Source organism: Tiliqua scincoides, chromosome 14 (genome assembly GCF_035046505.1).
Source record: "Tiliqua scincoides isolate rTilSci1 chromosome 14, rTilSci1.hap2, whole genome shotgun sequence".
Taxonomy (NCBI): Eukaryota; Metazoa; Chordata; class Lepidosauria; order Squamata; family Scincidae; genus Tiliqua; species Tiliqua scincoides.
In genome coordinates, this window is record NC_089834.1 from 5,938,552 (window position 1) to 5,958,230 (window position 19,679).

The 19,679-nt window shown below is 45.2% G+C and overlaps 1 protein-coding gene across 1 annotated transcript in view; it reads left to right on the plus strand.

The window, feature by feature from the left end:
* GOLGA3 (golgin A3) overlaps positions 1 to 19,679 on the plus strand; it is a 40,859-nt gene that overhangs the window by 11,655 nt on the left and 9,525 nt on the right. The window contains exons 7-21 of the mRNA XM_066609816.1: positions 716 to 918; positions 1,285 to 1,422; positions 2,368 to 2,529; positions 3,462 to 3,830; positions 4,673 to 4,750; positions 5,669 to 5,932; positions 7,104 to 7,198; positions 9,350 to 9,566; positions 10,945 to 11,088; positions 13,024 to 13,221; positions 14,305 to 14,421; positions 15,772 to 15,911; positions 17,707 to 17,839; positions 18,712 to 18,834; positions 19,447 to 19,611. Coding sequence (XP_066465913.1) covers positions 716 to 918; positions 1,285 to 1,422; positions 2,368 to 2,529; positions 3,462 to 3,830; positions 4,673 to 4,750; positions 5,669 to 5,932; positions 7,104 to 7,198; positions 9,350 to 9,566; positions 10,945 to 11,088; positions 13,024 to 13,221; positions 14,305 to 14,421; positions 15,772 to 15,911; positions 17,707 to 17,839; positions 18,712 to 18,834; positions 19,447 to 19,611 — 2,546 coding nt within the window. The remainder of the gene's footprint in view (positions 1 to 715; positions 919 to 1,284; positions 1,423 to 2,367; positions 2,530 to 3,461; positions 3,831 to 4,672; positions 4,751 to 5,668; positions 5,933 to 7,103; positions 7,199 to 9,349; positions 9,567 to 10,944; positions 11,089 to 13,023; positions 13,222 to 14,304; positions 14,422 to 15,771; positions 15,912 to 17,706; positions 17,840 to 18,711; positions 18,835 to 19,446; positions 19,612 to 19,679) is intronic.

Below are 19,679 nucleotides of genomic sequence, written 5' to 3' on the forward strand. Positions count from 1 at the left end.
CTAGGGCTACATGAGGCATCTCTGCTTGACCTGGTGGCAGTGGGGCAGCACTGCACTGTGCAACATCCTGGCCCTTCAGAAGAGATGTAGGTTCAGTGTATATATATACACACCTCTTCTTTATGTACAGATTGGGCACCCCTTGTCTGGAATTCTGAAATCCGGAATATTCTGAAAACCATAATTTTTTTTGAACACTGGCATGATTAAAAAAATGCTACTGACTTTTTGCATGCTGATGGGAGCCCTCTGGCATAGAAAGATACATGCTGGGGCATGCAGACATGGGTTCTTTTTACTGTCTTGCATGCCCGCTGGCATAGTGTGAGGCACATAGGGTGACCTTGGGCTACACAGAAGACGCAACTGAACCAAGTAGACACCTTTGGGAAGAGGGCTTGCAGGCAGTGGTGGGGTGACAGAAAGGGGCTCACCCAGTGGCCTCACCCACCCCACACAGCACAGACCATGCCAACAGTAAGTTCATTCTTTGCATATTAAGTCCAGTATTCCAAAATCCAGAATGCTTCCAGTCCCAAGTGTTCCAGATACAGAATACTCAATCCTTAATAGCCATCTCTGGTATCCGCAGCACTTGGGAAAAGTGGTACCTGCAAAGATGGTGCAGGGTGGAGGGAATTTTACACAAAAAAAGAAAAGTAGAAACCCCCCATTACTGACCTCTTTTTATTTTTTCCTTGGGGTTTTTTTAAAGTCCATGATCTCCGACAGCAACTTTCATCTTTGCAAAGCCAGCTCCAGCAGGTGCAGTTGGACCGCTCAACATTGACCAATAAGCTGAAATCCTCTCAAGCTGAGATCGCATCGCTACAGAAAGTGCGCCAGTGGTATCAGCAGCAGCTGGCCGTGGCCCAAGAGGCAAGGGTCCGGCTGCAGAGTGAGATGGCAAATATACAGGTAAATGTGATTTTTCCACCCCTTTCTGATACTGTTGAACTTCTGCATAGGAATGTTGAAAGCTTCTGTGTATTGAGTCAGTGTACGAGTTGGACCTTGCAATCTGTGGGAGATTTGGGAATGATTCCTTTGTGGATACTGTAATGACAGGGCCATGTGGGCCTCCATAGGAGGGGTATAACAGAATATTGGAACCACAATGAAAAGGGCCCTCCTCATCCTCACCAATGCAACATCTGCTGGGGGACACAGAAGAAGCGTTGAATGGAGTACAGGAGAAGGAATTTAAAGGGGAAAATGGCCCTGGAGATACCAAGGTCCTAAACCATTGTGTAGTAATATTGCTTTGTTTTTCTTTCCCCCAAGGCTGGTCAGATGACACAAGTGGGCCTATTGGAGCACCTCAAGTTAGAGAATGTGACGCTGTCCCATCAATTAACGGAGACTCAGCACAGATCTATTAAAGAGAAGGAAAGGATAGCGACGCAGCTGCAAAATATTGAGGTACAGTTGATGGGATTCTATGTGGACTTTTATGAGAACAGGCATTGGCTCAGTCTTGATAATGAGCAGCTACTTTAATAAGGTTGTGTGCAGGAATAAGGGCTTGTTGTCGGTCGGTCGGTCGGTCGGTCGGTCAGTTTCTTTCTTTCTTTCTTTCTTTCTTTCTTTCTTTCTTTCTTTCTTTCTTTCTTTCTTTCTTTCTTTCTTTCTTTCTTTCTTTCTTTCTTTCTTTCTTTTGCGTGTGGTTGGTCTGTGGAACCCCTTGCCACAGGATGTGGTGATGGCATCTTTAAAAGGGATTGGACAAATTTCTGGAGGAAAAATCCATTACGGGTTACAAGCCATGATGTGTATGTGCAACCTCCTGATTTTAGAAATGGGCTATGTCAGATGCAGGGGAGGGCACCAGGATGCAGGTCTCTTGTTTTCTGGTGTGCTCCCTGGGGCATTTGGTGGGCCGCTGTGAGATACAGGAAACTGGACTAGATGGGCCTATGGCCTGATCCAGCGGGCTCTTCTTATGTTCGTATGTCATCTCTTTGCTTTTAGGAAGGCGCTCAAAGACACACCTGTCCTGTTAGATTTTTGAGCTGCAAAATTGAATTGTCCTGTATCATCTGCTGTTCTAGTGTTGTAGTTGTGAGATTATCCAGCACAGATTATTCATTCTTTGATTATTTGTCTAGATTGACTTGGATTGTTTTAAATTTTATTATAAATTTGTTTCCATATTCTTTCTCAGCTGCCTTGGGGCTATTTAGTGATACGGGATAGAAGTGGAAGAAATGAATCCATAAAACCTTGTTTGATTGCAGATCTCCAGCTTTTATAGTATTGGTTTTATTCATTTATTAATGCAAACCCTTCGATCCTGCCTTTCTGTTGCAGAAAGACCATAGTTTCCTGTTTCACATGCCAAAAAACTTATCTCCTTCTTTTGAACAGGCTGATATGTTGGATCAGGAAGCAGCCTTTCTGCAAATCCAGGAGGCTAAGACCATGGTAGAAGAGGACTTGCAGAGAAAGCTGGATGAGTTTGAAGATGAGAAGGAACAGCTTCAGAAAATGGCTGATTCTGCAGCAGCTCTGGAGCAGGAGCTAGAACAGGTGAATGCCATTTGGTGGCTTTTCATTGAAAAGTTTAACGTGCAATGTGTTACCATTGCATCAATTGTCTTGCTTAAAACATTTATACCTTACTGTTTAACCCCCCTTATTAGTAAAATCTTAAAACTGTCCATTTGCCTCTCAGAATGGATAGTGAGGGGGTGTGACGCATATGCCCAAATAGTTAAGACTGAGGTTCTCAAGCTTTCTGGGAGTGTTTGGAACATCATATGTCTTTCCAGGAGCGGTGTCGGCATTATCGCACTGCGCCACGAGAAAAGGGTTTTTTAAAACTTACTACTGGATCATGCTAGCCCTCTGGAGGGTGCAGAGAGCCTGTGGATGAAAACCAGAAGTGGGTTGCAGTCGTGATCAGCAGCAGTTCTGAGGCACGGGGAGGCCTCTAGAGAGGTCCGAAGGCTCCCCACACCCTTCAGGGGTCTGTCGTGATCTGCAGTGAATTAAACCCTTTTTGTGGTGTGATCACAGGAGTGCCACTGCTGTTACGGGTTACAGGTCATAGTAGGTATGTGTAAGCTCTTGGTTTTAGAGGCAGGCTGCCTCTGATTACCAGATGCAGGGGAGGGCACCAGGACGCAGGTTATGTCTGTTGTCTTGGGTGCTCCCTGAAGCATTTGGTGGGCCACTGAGATACAGGAAGCTGGACTATATGGGCCTTTGGCCTGAACAAGCAGTGCTCTTCTTATGTTATTATGTCACTGTGAGGTCATACATCCCATAAGGGGGTAGCAACTTTTTCTCTCTGGCTGCAGTGATGTGATGCCCTGGTTTGAGAACCGCTAAGTTTAAGGTAAGGGCAGCTACAGACACCAGGAAACTTATCTCCCAGATCTTAAAAGGACAGGTAGTGCTCTTAACAAATGTATCTGCTCATACAGGGAGAGGATTTTAATATGTGTTTCTCTATTTAGGTGAAACTGACATTGCATCAACGAGACCTTCAGATTGAAGCTTTGCAGCGCGAGCAGTTGGAACTCATGAAGCAGCTGACTACCACTCAAGAGACACTGCAAACTCGAGAGCAGTCCATGGGTGACCTCCACACGTGTTACGATGAGTTGGAGGCCAGGCTGGCGGAATTGCAGGGGGAGGCCACCTCCAAGGACGACACCATCCAGTATTTGCAGAACGAAAAAATAGTCTTGGAGGTAGCTCTGCAGGTTGCAAAAGCTGGCAAAGAGGGACTCAATGAAGGAGTCAGACAACTAGAAGAAAATGCCGAGGTGGCATCAGATGTTTTGGAGCAACTGAGGCAAGAAATAGCCATAAAATCAAGCCAGGTAATGTTCTCCAGTTAGCCCCCATCACTTTTGAGTATACAGGCATGTGTCTCTTAACCACTGCTTATACAATGGTGGTCAAAGCACAGTAAAGAGGTTCGTAATGAGGGCCATCAGATCTCCCATAGCCTGCAGCAGAGTATCTGTTTACACAACAAAAGCAATAGATTGGGCCAAATATTCACTTAAAGACCTGATTGCGTAATGGGTTTTTCGATTGTATCCCCTTTGAGTCAGCACACCTGTAAGTAATGCACATATTAAAAGAGCTTCCTGTACTAGGAATATTTAGGTGCATTCTGTGACATCACAGCATTCCAGCCAATGCCTTGCTAGGATTGGGAATTCTTTTTCCCCCTCTTTTCTTTCCTTTCTTTATTGGGGAGGGATTTTTTTCTCTTTTTTCCTCTTCTCCTTGAGAGATATGGTGGAGGGAGTGGGAGGAGAGTTTATTTTCTTGGGGATCCCCAAAATACTCTCCTTCTAAACTAAGAAGATTGGGTAGTCACAACAATGTGTAATTAGCCAGACACGTGGATACTTTATCTAAATCGAACCTTGTCACAGTCCCTTTCCATGGATTCAGCTGTTCAGAGGAGAAACCCTGAAAGGCATTCTGATGGAGACTCAGGAGGGAAAAAAAGCCATGTTGTCAGTTTCTGCAGAACACAAAAGAAAACTTGGTCTGTCTCAACTTAGCATTGTTAGCACAACCACACGCAGGAGATGTTGTGCTCCTGAGGGCGTGCTTTTGGTCATGGTATCCCAGGACTAGTTCTTATTCCTCATCTTTATCCAGTTGGGACCAGTACCCAGATGATGAGTCGGATCTTCTCCCATAGGTGGAAAACCTGCAACACGAGAGTGCCAGCCTAAAGAAGCAAACCCAGAAGGTGAAGGAACAGTTCCTGCAGCAAAAGGTGTGTATGTGTGTCAGCTTCCAAACTCTCCAAATTGATTTTTTAAGTTGCTTTGTGTTCTGATATTGCCTCTTACAGAGTCAGTGTACATATGTAACGCTGGCTTTCTTTTAACCATGAACTGAGAACCGGCTTTGCATTGCTTATGCTCTCCTTAGGTAAATTCCCATATTAACCACAGTTAAGGCATATGCTGGCACCAACCACAGCCATAGTTAATCCAACCAGGCTCCCTGCTTGACCATGGCTTGAAGTCCATTAATGAAACCCTTGCTTGGAGGTAACTTGTTTAGCTTTTAAACTGCTGTTAACGTTGGTGCTAATATATTCCTTGGTCACAATAGTAGCAATTGAATTAACTACAGAAAGAACGAAGAGAATGCGAGAAGAGAGTGTATGATCCATACAACCTGAACTCCTAGTTAGGAAAGATCTCCTTAAGTCTGAACCAGTCCACAATAGTATTGTGGCTGTGTGGTTGTTGTTTAAAAATTGGTTTATTTGGGTTAAGTTTAAGACCAATTCTATTTATGCAGTAACGTAAGTAGGCATAATTAAATCTGCAGAGAAGCTGCCTCTAAATATCGGAAGTGCCTCTCTGAAGACTCTGACTGGTGTTCTGAGGCTCAGGGAGGTTGCAAGCTGCTTCTCTGTGCCTCAGAAAACATCCAGTCGCGACCAGGAAGTCCTTTGAGGTCCTCCAGGGTGGACTTGTAGTCCGCACTGAGTTGCATCCATGGGTCAGAAACCTGAGGATAATGAGGGCAGACTATTGATTTTGTTTGAGTCTGGGTGTGGCTTGGTCAAATTTACCTTACTTAAAATACTCCTTTATATACATATAAATAACAATTACCTGTAGTTTTAAATTCTTTGTGATTTTTATTTAAAGTATCCCTTTTCTCTTTTGCCATCTAGGTGATGGTGGAAGCTTATCGGAGAGATGCAAGTTCAAAAGATCAGTTAATTAGCGAATTGAAATCTACCAAGAAGCGGCTGGACTCTGAGATGCGAGAGTTAAAGCGGGAGCTTCTCCAGCTTCAGGGAGAAAAGAAATCGGTGGAAGTGGAAAATTCAAGGCTGGGGAAGGAAGTGGCTCGGATCCAGCATCAGATGGAGGAACTAGAGAGCCAACTGCAAGCAGCACAGAAGGAGAGAGATGACATGGAGGCACAGCTGCAGGTGCAGAGGAAGCCTAATCTCTTATTTTAATAATAATAATAATAACAATAATAACAATAACAATAATAATAACAACAACAACAACTAGGTATTTACATACCGCCTTTCTGGTCAGTGGATTATTCCTCTGACTTTATTCAGGGCGGTTTACATAAGCAGGCATTTCTAAATCCCTCGGGGATTTTTACAATCTTAGAGGTTCTCTCTTTCAAGAACCAACAACATTTTAGAATGGATCTTCCTAGTTTGGTCTCACTTCTGGCCTCCAGTTCTCCCAGGCAGACTGACAAGCAGCTTCATCTCTCACATGGAGGGCAGCCAAGACGCTTCTTGCTCACACCAAGAGCAGGTGGAATCACTCAGCTGGGCTTGTCAGCTGCTTCAAGGTCTTGCCATTCTCAACCCTTCAGGGAGCTGCCGGTGTCCTCGAACTGGTGACTTTCTGATGTTATCTTCGGGCTAACGGAGGCTCTACCCTCTAGACCAGACCTCGTGCCCTCCTGACCTCCTGCCCTTATTTTAACTTTCAGCAGAATATGTGGTTTTAACTTCAGGGGCAGTAGGTGGGAATAAGTTTGCATTTCTTGAATGGCCAGATGGTTTGTTGGACTGGAGCTGTTAAGGAGGTGGAAGTAACACTGACAGCTGGGATGCAGGGATGCCCTGTTGCTCTTGGGCTGTGTTTCTGGAATGCCGCAACAGCAATACCCTGAGCTTCTTAGCAGAAGTGACTCTGCTGAAAGGCAGTGTCTCCCTCTCTCGCCCTTCTTGGTCTGCTCCTTACCCTGTAGCATTTCTTGCCTTCTGAGGCCTCCTTCCAACTCTCCTTCCCAGAGCCTCTGAAAAAGCGGTGCTGCTGAAAGGGTGGTGCTGGGACAACCCAATTATAATGGGGGCCAGATAAAGAGCTTCTGGGGGGTGCATCTGGCCCATGGACCTTATGTTTGACACCTCTGGTATAGACAGTGCTGGCCTAGATGGATCTGCACTTATTGACGAAGGGCACCAGCTTCCTATGTAAACAAACAAGTTTCATTTGAATTTATTAATTTACTCATGCCAGTTGCCAAATATATAAACGCAGTCCCTTTGTGTCAAAAGATCCATGGCTTACACTTGTCCTTGACTTTTCTGCTTTGTTTTTCTGTCTCACCTTCCCCATGTTTTTTAGACTTTGAAGTTTGATAGAGAACAAATGACAGCTCTCTCTGAGATGAATGAAGCATTGAAACAGCAGGTAGATGCGATGCAGCAGGAAGCCAAAACGTGAGTATGATTACCCTGGATAAGTGACACTTATAAGTGTTCTTCCAGTGGAGATAGAAGTTTGTGGCTTATTCTCCCAGCAAAAGGCTCTTGTCCCACTTTGCCATCCATGTCTTTCTGTAGGGCAGACCCATTGAAGGGAGGGTCCTCAATGAAATCCATAAACCACATACTCTTCCTGTTTTAGCCAAATTGTGCCCTTTCTCTTTAGCTTTCTTAAAAAGACAATAGCAGAGGGAAGCTGTCGGGCACCTGTAATGCAAAGTGTGCATTGTGATGAGTGCACAGGGACATCATGGGGCATTTGCTGCCCAGCAGCAAGACCATGACGCGACACCGAAGACCATGGAACAGAGAGTCAGTGGTTGGGCTCCATGCATGAGATTTTCACTTTTGGAAGGCCTACCCTGAGTCTCTTACCACCGTTTTCAGAGTCACTCCATGGGCTCCAATCTGGAAGTAACTGGTGATGACATCATCACATCACATGTCATGCATCTGCAGCACAAAGTGCATCGCAACAGTGGTAAGTTTGGGAAGGGCTGCCATAATATGATCACTAGACCATGTTACCCTGCACGTGCCCAATCTCGTCTGATCTCAGAAGCTAAGCAGGGTCAGGCGTGGTTAGTACTTGGATGGGAGACCGCCTGGGAATACCGGGTGCTGTAGGCTTCTACCATAGTCTTCCGAGACTGAAGATTGCCAACCACTTTGAAAAGGATCTTGGATGGCAGGCCTGTGGGGAAAATCCATGCTTGAGATCTTGCAGAGCTACTGCCTTTTGGCACAGGCAGTACTGGGCTAAATTGATTTTAAAAGATTTATACCCTGCCATTCCACCCTTCCAGGAGCTCAAGGCATATTAGTTAATAAATGACAAACAATAAGAACAATTGAATGAGGATCTGACACCGTGTTGGGTGGCTTCATTTGGAAATGTCGTTCAGCGTTGTCTGAGCTTAATTCTTTCGTGAATATCGAAAAAGAAATGTGTTGTCCTTGTTAGTTTTTCTGTTTTTATTTTTATAATTAGAAATTATAAAATTATAATTATTAAAAATTATAATTAAATAATAAATATGTATTTTAAACACTCACACTTATTGGCAGTGACTTCCCAGGGTCTCAGAGAGAGATCTTTCCCAGCCCTACCTAGAGATGCTGCCTGGGCTTGAATCTGGGCCCTTCTGCATGGCAAACAGGGGCTCCACCACTGAGATTTTTAGCCTGTGCCTTCGTAATGTTTATATTGGTTCATATGTATTGGTGTTGATGCCCACAGGTGGCAGCTGGTAGTCCCCAGGGCTTGAATTTGCTGGGGCTGATTCTTAAAGGGTGATGATTACGTTTGGCAGCTACACCAAAGGGGCAGGGTTCTTTCCTCTTGAGATGGACAATGGGGTTTTATGCCCTCATGCCTTTTATTACCTAGCTGATTGGTAACATCCCCTCCCATGAGAAGAGAGGGACTGGGAGTTTGTGTTCAGGTTGAACCCCTAGCCAAAATTCTTTCCTCCCTTCTGTTTGTACTTATTGCACTTATTTATTACTTCTGTTCCTACGTACTGTATCTGTGAATTTAATTGCTGTGAGCTGTTTTTGAAAGTCGGTTTTGGATGACATGTGGATACGCGATAACCTGTCTCTGACCTTGTAATCGCTGTTAGGTTGCCCATCTCTGAAATCTGTCACACTACCCATTTCAGAATGGTTTTATAAAATGTGACAGACTGCAAGGTTGACAAAATCTACCCATTATATTAATGTCTGTAATGGTAGAGCAGCAATTCACATGTCACCTCCCTATACTTCTGCAGCCTGATTCAGGTGAAGATGTCCCACAAGGATGGGGAGTGGATGAGCAACGAATAGGGTCGTGAATGTTGGATAAGTGACTTAGGGCCCAATCCTATCCAATTTTCCAGGGCTGGTGCAGTGGTGCCAATGGAGCATGTGCTACATCCTTTGGTGGGGAGGCAGTCACTGAGGTAAGGGAATGTTTGGTCCCTTAGCTCCGGGCTACATTGCAGCTGCACTGGTGCTGGGAATTTAGACAGGACTGGACATTCATCTTCATGCATGACTCTGTTCTTTTCCCAGGGAGGGAGTTTGGTGATGATTTTAAACTATATTTTATTTTTTTAAAAGGGCTATTACTGAGCAGAAGCAGAAAATGAAGCGATTGGGTTCGGATTTAAGCTCCGCACAGAAGGAGATGAAAGCAAAACACAAGGCCTATGAGAACGCAGTGGGGATCCTCAGTCGCCGGCTGCAGGAAGCTCTGGCCGCAAAAGAATCCTCTGAAGTGGAGCTGAACAAATTGAAGGCACAGATCACCAATGGAGGAGACAGCCAAGCTAGCCAAGTAAGTAAATATCACATAGATTTGAAATATCCCAGCAATTTTCAACCACTATGCCACGGCACATTGGTGTGCCGCTAAGGGTTCATATGTGTGCTGCGATAGTTTGGAGCACAGTGGTTGAAATTGTTGAGAATTATTCTGGGTTCTGCTGCTCTGTTGTCTATAGTAACAAGTTGTCTGTCTTTCTTCCTCCCGTGACAATGGAGGAGCTCTGACAATTTGTTACAATGGATATCCTCGAAATAGAGCCACAGAACTTGGAATAGTCTCCTGGAAGCTGGAAGTGACATCTCAAGAGGTGAAGACCATAGTGTGAGAAGAAAGATGTTGAAAATAGCCTCTCTAGGCACAGCTGCAGCCCAATGGGGTGGCTCTACAGGCGGGGCCTGATGAGGCATGTGTATTGGGACCATGCAAAGGTCTCCAGCCATGTCTGACAAATCCATGGGATGGTGAAGATCCACTGTTGTTCCACACTTATTGTCACCAGAGAGCAGCAGGCAGCAATAATGATTGCAATTCATAAGAACATAGCGCTGTTGGATCAGGCTAATGGCTCATCTAGTCCAGCTTCCTGTATCTCACAACGGCCAATCAGGTGCCTCAGGGAGCACACAAGACAACAAAGTACCTGCATCCTGTTGCCATTTCCTTGCTCCTGGCATTCAGAGGTAGCATACTTATAAATTCAGGAGGCTGCACATACCCATCATGGCTTGCAACCTGTGATGGATGCTTCCTCCATCAATGTTCAGTTCCCTTTTCAAGGCATCTAGGCCGGAAGCCATCACCACATCCTGTGGCAAGGAGTTCCACAGATTAATTACACGTTGGGTAAATACTTCCTTTTGTCTGTTCTCTTGCCACTCACTTTTAATGGATGGCCCCTGGTTCTGGTGTCTGCCTGCCTTGGGGAGGCTTGACAGGTGGGGCTTTTATGGGGCGGTGAGGGTCTACTGCTGCTCCACATTGTCACCAGTGAGTCTGCCATGGGGAGGCTTAGTGGGGTCATAAGGCAGCAATAATGGATGAAAGTCCTGCTTTATGCTGCCACTTGTAGCTATAGTAGCAGCAGTGAAGGAAGACTGTTATGCATCTGCTGTCTGGCTAGTTTTCCTGACAGGGCATCTTCAGTCTTCCACTGGTAAGGTTAATGGGGAATAGGACAATGTATGAGAGAGTCCTTCTCACTGCTGCTTTTGTCACTGAGGGTGGGGCTGGAAGAAGGACTCATCTGTCTTCTGCCTGGTTCTTGGCACTGGAAGCTGAAAACCACCACTGGTCCTGCCTTTCCAGTTGGGTGGTCCTGTAGCAAAAGCAATTGCGTTCCTTGTGTAGCTGAAGTTGAAGCCGAGGCTTTTAATGTCTCTGCCTACAGGAAAAGATTCGAGCTCTGGAGACAGAGTTGCAGGTTCTCTGCCACAGCAAGATGGTGCTGGAAAAGGAGCTGCAAGAAGTGATCTCACTCACCAGCCAGGAACTGGAGGAGTACCGAGAGAAAGTCCTTGAACTTGAGGATGAGGTGAGAACTTCAGCATCTTGTCATTTCTGCTGCTTCATGAACAGTGTTAATCTTGCAGGTTGGAGGCATGTAGCCCGTGCTTTGAATCGGTACTGATCTGGCCCCCCTAGGGGAGGCTAGCTGGAGTAACACTGTGGCTAGGAGACTGGGCTGTGAACCCAGCACATGTATGAAACTGTCTTATACTGAGTCAGACCAGGACTCCACCTAGCTTGTATGCAAACTTTAGTCTGTGTATCCAGAAGTATGCTCTTGCTTCCAGTACTCCAAGTTTCACAATAGGAAATATACTGTGTATACAGCTATATCTTGCTCTTTGGTTAGGGAACGGAGCATGAATGTAAGTCAAAAATGGATGAATGTCAAAGCGTCACCTTATAAATGTGCAAGCTAAATTTCCGCTGGTGGAAAAATAACCAATAACCATGAATAACCAATTATAGAACACATGCAAAAGCTAAATAAGCAGGAATGCTTATTCCTGCAAACACCATGGAAGGCTGGATGAAATGGACAAACACCATGGAAGGCTGGATGAAATGGACAAACACCATGGAAGGCTGGATGAAATAGAACTAAAGAGGAAGCACATAGACAACATTTGAAATGTGACTGTAATTGAAAATGGCTGAAAGAGCAAAGTGATGAAAATCAAGTGGATGGAAGTCAAGGGATTACTGTATATATTCTGTTGTTTGACTTTTAGGCCTCAGGGTGGCTACCAACATGAAATAAGTTATATGTAACCAGACAAAACACACTTGAAGACAAGAAAACCGTGAGAGAGACTGTGGGCACAATCCTAACCAGGCCTACTCAGAAGTCCTTTTTTGTTCAGTGGGGCTTACTCTCAGGAAAGTGTGGTTAGGATTGCAGCCTATGTCACAGAAAAGTCGATGTGACAGCAGAACTAAAAGGCTCACCATCCCGCCTTCTTTGTCCAATGGCCTGAAAAGATAAATGTCTCTTCCATACACCCTCTTAAAATTGCATTGCACACCTCCCTCAGGAGGGAGACCTCATTGCAGACCTCTCCCAGCAGAGAATTGCAGAGCCCCAGTCCCACTCAAAGAACCTGTCAGACCTCAGTCAGTGACTGCATACAGAACAGAACCTTGCCCTGATATTAGATGCTGCCAGTCTTGAAATATGCCAGGCCCAGGCTCTGTATATGATTGTAAAGGCAATGACCAATGTATTCTCTTCTGGAAGTAGCTTTATACATGTGGCAGAACTGAGCCATTATCTCTCTCGAGCTGTGGTCCTATTCATGCTTACCTTGGAGTAAGACCCATTGCACTCAGCTGGACTGACATCTGAGTGGTCAGGTACAGGCATCCCTTGGTATCTGCAGTTCCCCATTCCCCTCATTCCCCATTACCTTTGTTTACATTACAGTCATGTGAAGTGTCTCTTGCTTTAGCCAAGCAGACAGGCACCCATCCTCTAGCAATTACTGTATGTCTCTTGCTTTTGCAGGCAGACAAGCTAGTAGGAAGAGTGAACATTAACTTCCTGCTTCCTGTTAATTTTCACTCTCCCTTCTTGCCTGCCCGCCCCCTTGTTTGTGAAAGCAAAAGACGTGCAGTTATTACAAGAGACTGTCTGCCTGCTTGTTTGGTTAAAGCAAGAGGCATTTTGTGCAATTATAATGAATGAAAAAAAATGGTAATTGACTGTGTGTGTGTGTGTGTGTGGAGAGGGTTCCATTTAATCTGCGGCTTCTGGTATCTGCAGGGGGGCCAGGAACATATCCCCTACAGATACCAGTGGACACCTGTATAGGAATGTGCTATAAGTTTGATGTGAGGATGGTGCTGTAATACAGCTTAGAGATATCTGCTTTGACAGAACACGTTTCTGTCCTTCTGTCTGTAATGTTTTAGCTGGAATCTGCATTGCAATGGTAGCATTAACGGTTCCTGTGATTTTCAGCTTCAGGAATCGAGGGGTTTCCGGAGGAAAATAAGGCGTCTGGAAGAATTAAACAAGAAACTCTCCCTTGAACTAGAACACGAACGGGGAAAACTCACCGGCCTGGGCCAGTCCAACGCCGCATTGCGAGAACACAATCACATCCTTGAAGCGGCCTTGGCCAAGAGAGAGGCAGATTTAGTGCAACTGAATCTTCAGGTACTCCATAGCTGAGGTGGGGAAATGAGCCCGTTTTTGGTCCTTTCAGTCAGCAATCTGTATACATTGTAGGTGTGACAGCAGGAATGTGCGACATCCTCTGAAGTTGCCTGCTCAGTCGTTTTGGCCTCTGAGCAGTTATCTCTACAGATTTTTGAGGAACGTAGGGAGAATGAAGCCCTTCAAACCTCAGAGTTTGGAGTTGTAATTCTGGGTGTCCCATCATTCCAGAATTAAATCTGTTAGCAGTGGAAGGTTACTAGGCCACTTTTGATTTGGGGGATTAGGGGAGTGAGGGTGGAGGAAGGGAACTGTTGTGGGCCCTCCTTATCCGTGGAGGTTTCATTCTGGAACCGGCCACAGATGACAAATTCCACAGGTGGTCATGTCCTGGTAAGAAAATGACATTAACATGAGGAAATTTTGCAAATTTGTGCAAGTAGCATACATTGCCCAAAATGGTGTACATTGACATAAGCAAATGGCTTAAACTTGCATTAATGGTGTTGCTAGGTGAGCGCAAGCCACTGAGCGCGGTGCAGTTGTATGTAAATTTTGAAAAATATTTCAGTCCACAGCTGCTCAAATCTGTGGTTACCAAGTCTGTGCGATAAAGAGGGTCCACTGAACATACCAGTTTAGAGTGAGTGAGTGTGTGTGTGTGTGTGTGTGAGAGAGAGAGAGAGGCCTTATGAAGGACACTGATGCAGCCAGGCACCCTTTCAGAAGGTGTTGGCAAGTGCAATTGACAAAATCCAAGCAGGGCAGCTGACGTGCTGTATGGGCTATAGCAGGGCTATATGGTCATCCTGGAGCAGAAAAACCTCATGACACACATGCCTTATACTGAGTCAGATCATTGGTCCATGTGACTGAGTTCTGTTGATGTTGACTGGCAATCTCTCTCCAGGGTTTCAAACTCTTTCCCAGCCCCTACGTTGGAGATGTCAGGAACTGAACCTGGGACACCTGCGTGAAACAGATGTTCTGCCACAAAGCCACGGCCCTGCCCCTTACAACCTACTTACTCCATCCAGTAACCTAGCTTACTCCATCTCTCTTTTTGTTTGTGTAATGCCCCAGGTGCAGGCTGTTCTGAAACGCAAAGAAGAGGAGGATCAGCAGATGAAACAACTCATTGAAGCCTTGCAGAAAGCCCTGCAAAAGGAAAAGACAAAAGTTAGCAACCTCAAAGAACAGGTGAGGGCTTAGCTTGGGTATTACATTGTGATTTTTCAAGGCTGCTGCTCCCCTGAGTAAAGCTCCAAGGACTGGTAACTGGTTTTCAACAGAGATTCATAAAATGTTTACATAGCAAAATATCTGTGTCCCTCCCCCTGTATCCATGGAGGATACTCCCCCCCTGATATAGAAACTGCTGATAAAAGGGAACCCTACAAAAAGCGTTTCAAAAATCCCTCCCTTCACACCAGTTACTTATCTGCTTGTGACTGCATACTTCTTGTGGCTCTTCCTGGGTCTCTCTGGCCCTTTGCTAACTGCAGAATGGAAGCAGGAAACACTCACAGGAGGCAAGGCAGAGGGCTGAAAAGAAAGTGACACTTACCAAAGAGCTTAGTGTCACTTTCTTTTCCTGTGTTTCCTGCTTCCATTTTGCAGTTAGCAAAGGACCAGCAAGACCCAGGAACAGCCATAGGAAAGTTGCAGTCATAGGCAAATAAGCGATTCATGCAATGGGGGGGGGGGTGATTTTTGAACCACGGATAACTGAAACCATGGATACTGGATCTGCGGATGCAGGGGGGCGCCTGTATATGAAAAGATGATTGTGTCAATAAGAACATAAGAAAAGCTGTGCTGGGTTGAACTAGAGTCCCATCTAATCTAGCATTTTGTTCCCCGCTGTTGTCCACCATCTTTCTCTGGGAAGTCCACAAACGGGAGATGAAGACATACCCTTCTCCCCCCCCCACCATTACTCCCCTGCAACTGGTATTCAGAGGTACACTGCTGCTGAATCTGGAAGTAGAACATTGGTGTCATGTCCCTCCATGAGCTTGACCTAGCTCCATTTAAAACCATCCAAACTAGTGCCATCACTACACCTTCCACAGACTAATGCTATGCTATTCTACTCCAGTTCACAAACAGAGCTTCTCTGAACAATTTTTTGAGTCTGAGTTTGGGTTCCCTTCAACCCCCTGGAGGCAGGGATGTGGTGAAACAGGACAGCCCACTCATTACATGGTGTCTGGCAGAGTTTAAAGACCTATTTCACTTGGCATTTGAGGAAGGAACTTCCTCAGGACCTCTGTCTAATTCCTGTTGCTGCTTTTATGTTATGTGACAGCTGTTTTACGTTTTAATTTGCTCTTGTATATTGTTTAGTTTTTCACTGTTTTAATAGTTTTATGTTAATGTCTTTTACTCAGGTATGTTTGAATTTTAATTTTCTGTATGTACTTTCTGTATGTAAATTTTCTGATTTGTACACCACTTTTCTGTTGTACCAGAAAAGCGGTGTATAAATCTTTTGAATGAATGACTTACCAATACACCCTCTGCAATGATGCACCTTTCCTGTCCTAGGTCGCCACAGCCAAAGCAGAGGCAGCCCATAATCGGCGTCACTATAAAGCAGCCGCCCTCGAACTCAGCGAGGTGAAGCGAGAGTTGCAGGCTAAAGAAGCGATCATCCAGGCCCTTCAGGTGGAAGTGGACAAACTTCAGTGAGTGTCACAATGAGAAATGCAAAACCTGCGTTTTCCTGCTTTGTGATTCTTCTGGCTTCATTGTTTCCATTTTTTCTTTTTTAAAAAAATGAATTAAACACACTTTTTTCTGTTCCAAAGCAAGATAAAAGTTAAAGAGAGAATGCAGGCCCTCTTCCCCATGCACGTGTGTGTGTGTATGTGTATGTGGAAAGTATACAAGTGTCCCCCCGTATCTGTGGATCCTGTATACTCAGTTTCAATTATCCACAGTTCAAAAATCCCCCCTTTGTGCAAATGACTTACGTTCCTCTGCTTGCAGACCTGATTGCTACGGACTCACAGTTTGGGAACCACTGTACATGTCCAGACTATTTATACGCAGATTTTTAATACACTGATTTGACTCAACATGAATGGCCCCTGCAAATGAGAAGGAACGTGCTGATCCTTGGAGAAGGGGAAAAATGCATCCCTTTTAAAATCAGTTTAAAAACTGAACAGTCCTTTAACAATAGCCTCCTTAATGAGGGGGGGGGGGCAGCTGGCTGACAATCCATCACTCTCCAGCGGACCCCTCCCTTCCCTCTGAGCACCTGAAAGAAAGGTGATCACTTTGCATTGTTGAAGGGAGGGGCTGAGTGAAGTGCCTTTGTAAGCCCTTGGAGGATGACTGATTGATGGATTGTCTTCTTAATGACTCTTATCTTGCATCAAAAGGTCAGCAAGGCTATTTTTAAATCACTAGAGCAAAGAAACTGTTTTTTAAATTGATTTGCTATAGTGTGTTTTTTTGCCATCCAGGTAAGTGTTTGGAACAGAACCCACTCAAATAATGAGGCTCAACCTGTACTTGTGTCCTGGTCAAATGCATCCCGGTCATTGGCAACCCTGGATATTTGCATCTGGTTTTTCTGGGGGGGGTGGGGGTGTGTGATGTCCCTAGTTATTGGCATCCCACTATTACTGGGCAACCAACCACATGGTATATATCTTAAGCTTCTTATCCCAACACTAACCCTACCTTTGTATTTTAAAAATAAAAGTTTATATCAAATATAAATATACGTACAGGTCCAACCTTGTTATACACGGATTTTTTATACACGGATTTGGCTCAACACGAATGGCCACTGCAAATAAGAAGGAATGTGCTGATCCCTGGAGAAGGGGAAAAACGCATCCTTTAAAATCACAGTTTAAACCAGTGCTTTAACAATAGCCTGGTTAATGAGAGGGCAGCCTGCTGACAATCCCTCATTCTCTCTCCAAGGCAAACACTCCCTTCCCCCTGAGACCCTTCCCTTCCCCCAAAGCAGGTAAAAGAAAGACCTGGCTAGTGAAGCTTTCTAAGAACCTGGAGGGAAACTGATTGATGGATTGTCCTATTAATGACTCTGTCTTAACATCACAAATGTCAGCAAGGTTGTTTTTAAATGTTCTTAGTGAGGGGACATTGTTTTTTAAATGGATTTGCTTTAATGCTTTTTTTTTTTTTTGCCATCCAAGTGAGTTCTGGGAAAGGAACCCACTCAGGAATAATGAGGCTCAACCTGTATATTGGGACACAAATGCCAAGGTTGCAGAAAGAACTGATGCAAATATCAAATGCATCCTGGTACTGGACAGTGGCACAGCGGCCCTGTTACTGTGTAGCTCGATCTCTGCTCACCAGCGGAAGAGATACAGAGTTCGTAATGCTAATGATGAAGGGCGGAACTTCCTGGCTTGGTAGTCTAAGAGCGGCCTTTCACACTGAGAACTGTGAGATTCAGTCCCACTGCTGCTGCCTGAACCCTTGTTTTTTTTACAGACTTGAAGATGGGAAGCATTCAGAAGAAGTCTCCTGCTTCCAAGAACAGCTGGCAGAGGCCCGGTCACAGCTTCAGGTTCTGCAGAAGCAGCTGGATGAGGAACTTGGCAAGCAGCCTGTAGAAAACCAAGAGGTGAAAATTCAAGGATTTGAATTTTAGACATCCACTAAAATTGAGTGTTGGGAGAGATAGAAAAGACAAAAGAAAATATTTCTTTGCCCAGCGTGTAATTTAGTCTTTGGGACTCCTTGCCACAGGATGTGGTGATCTAGGGTGTGTCCTAGGTGTCTTTAAAAGGGGATTGGACAAATTTCTGGAGGAAAAATCCATCACAGGTTACAAACCATGCTGGGTATGTGCAGCCTCGTGGTTTTAGGCTACCTTGGAATGCCAGCTGCAAGGGAGGGCAACAGAATGTAGCTATCTTGTCTTGTGTGCTCCCTGAGACATCTGGTGGGCTACTGTGAGCTTTTCCTCTTACAGGTCTTGCTCAAATTTCTTGGGGTTTTTTTCATTTCAGTGGATTGGTAAGGGATGTTGGGCATGATGAAAACCTATATACTTATGCATGTTGTGGAGAAAATGGGAAAAAACAGAACATTTTTTTCCCCACCTTTCATGGCACTGTTGCTTGGGAATCAATCAGTGACATTGATGGGCAGTGTATTCAGGACAGACACAAGGAAGTACAGGTCCACGCTCTACACCTGTGGGTTCGGAACCCGCGAATTTGACTCACGGCGGGTTCCAAGCCCACAGTGGAGGGCCTCACTTGATCTCCCAGATGTGTTCTCCAGTTAAGTCTGGGAGGCTTTCAGAGCACCTCCAGGTGTGACTGGAGAACACCTTTTGGACCCGACCAAGGGATTTGCTTATCCGTGGGGGGTGGGGTAGGGTCCAGGATTGGATCTCCCGCAGACACCGAGGTTCAACTGTACTTCATACAAGGCACAGTTAAAGCTTTTTGGCATGATTAGATTTTGCTATATTTTTCCTGTTTGTAGGTTGAAGACCTCAAATGGGAGGTGGAGCAGAAGGAGAGAGAAATCCAATCCTTGAAGCAGCAGCTGGACTTAACGGAGCAGCGCAGCCAGAAGGAGTTGGATGGAGTGCAGCTAATACTGCAGGTATTTTATCCAACCTGAGATGAAATGTCTCCCTGGTCTGGTGAAGTGGCAGGGAGGGGCTGTAACAGAGCAGGGAGAGTTGGTTAAGTCCCAAGAGGGGAGCAGGAGCAGGGAGGCCTCTGCTGTGTCCTAACCCCCTTCTTTGGCCTGATTTCCTGACATGGGGCTGCTCGGATTTGCACTGGCTATTTCACTGATGCAAGCCTGATTAGCTCCACTGCAGGTGCTAGGGCTTACCTGGGGCAAAGAAACAAATGTTTCCTTACCCCAAAGTGCCTGCCAGCAGCCTCCTGTCCCATATAGGATGCTCTCTGTGGTGCAGAGGATAGGATTGGGCTGTAAATGAGGCAATGCTGAGAATCAATAAGAATGAACCTCAAGTGCTCTTGCACCACAATCCTATTCACATCCACTTGGAAGTAAGCCCCATTGTGTTCGATGGAGTTTACTCCCAGGTAAGTGTCTTTAGGATTGCAAGCTTAGTAATCTAAGTAGCAGGAGAGGGATTTTGTGGCAAATGAAAATAGAGGCTGGCTCTGGGTTGCTGGCTCAGCGTGATCTTGACATCCAGTTTCGAACTCTCTGAGATTTAATGAAGTTACTTCTTTCTAGAATATCAAGATGGAGTTGGAGGTGGTTCGGGACGATTTATCTTTTACCCAGAAAGATAAGTTCATGCTGCAGGCAAAAGTGACCGAACTGAAGAATAGCATGAAGACTTTACTGCAGCAGAATCAGCAGCTGAAGTTGGACTTGAAGCATGGAAAGATGAAGAAGGTATCTTAATGAGGAGTCTTCCCCCCCCTCCAGAATTGTGTGCCATAAGATCAGTTGTGCAATCAGGT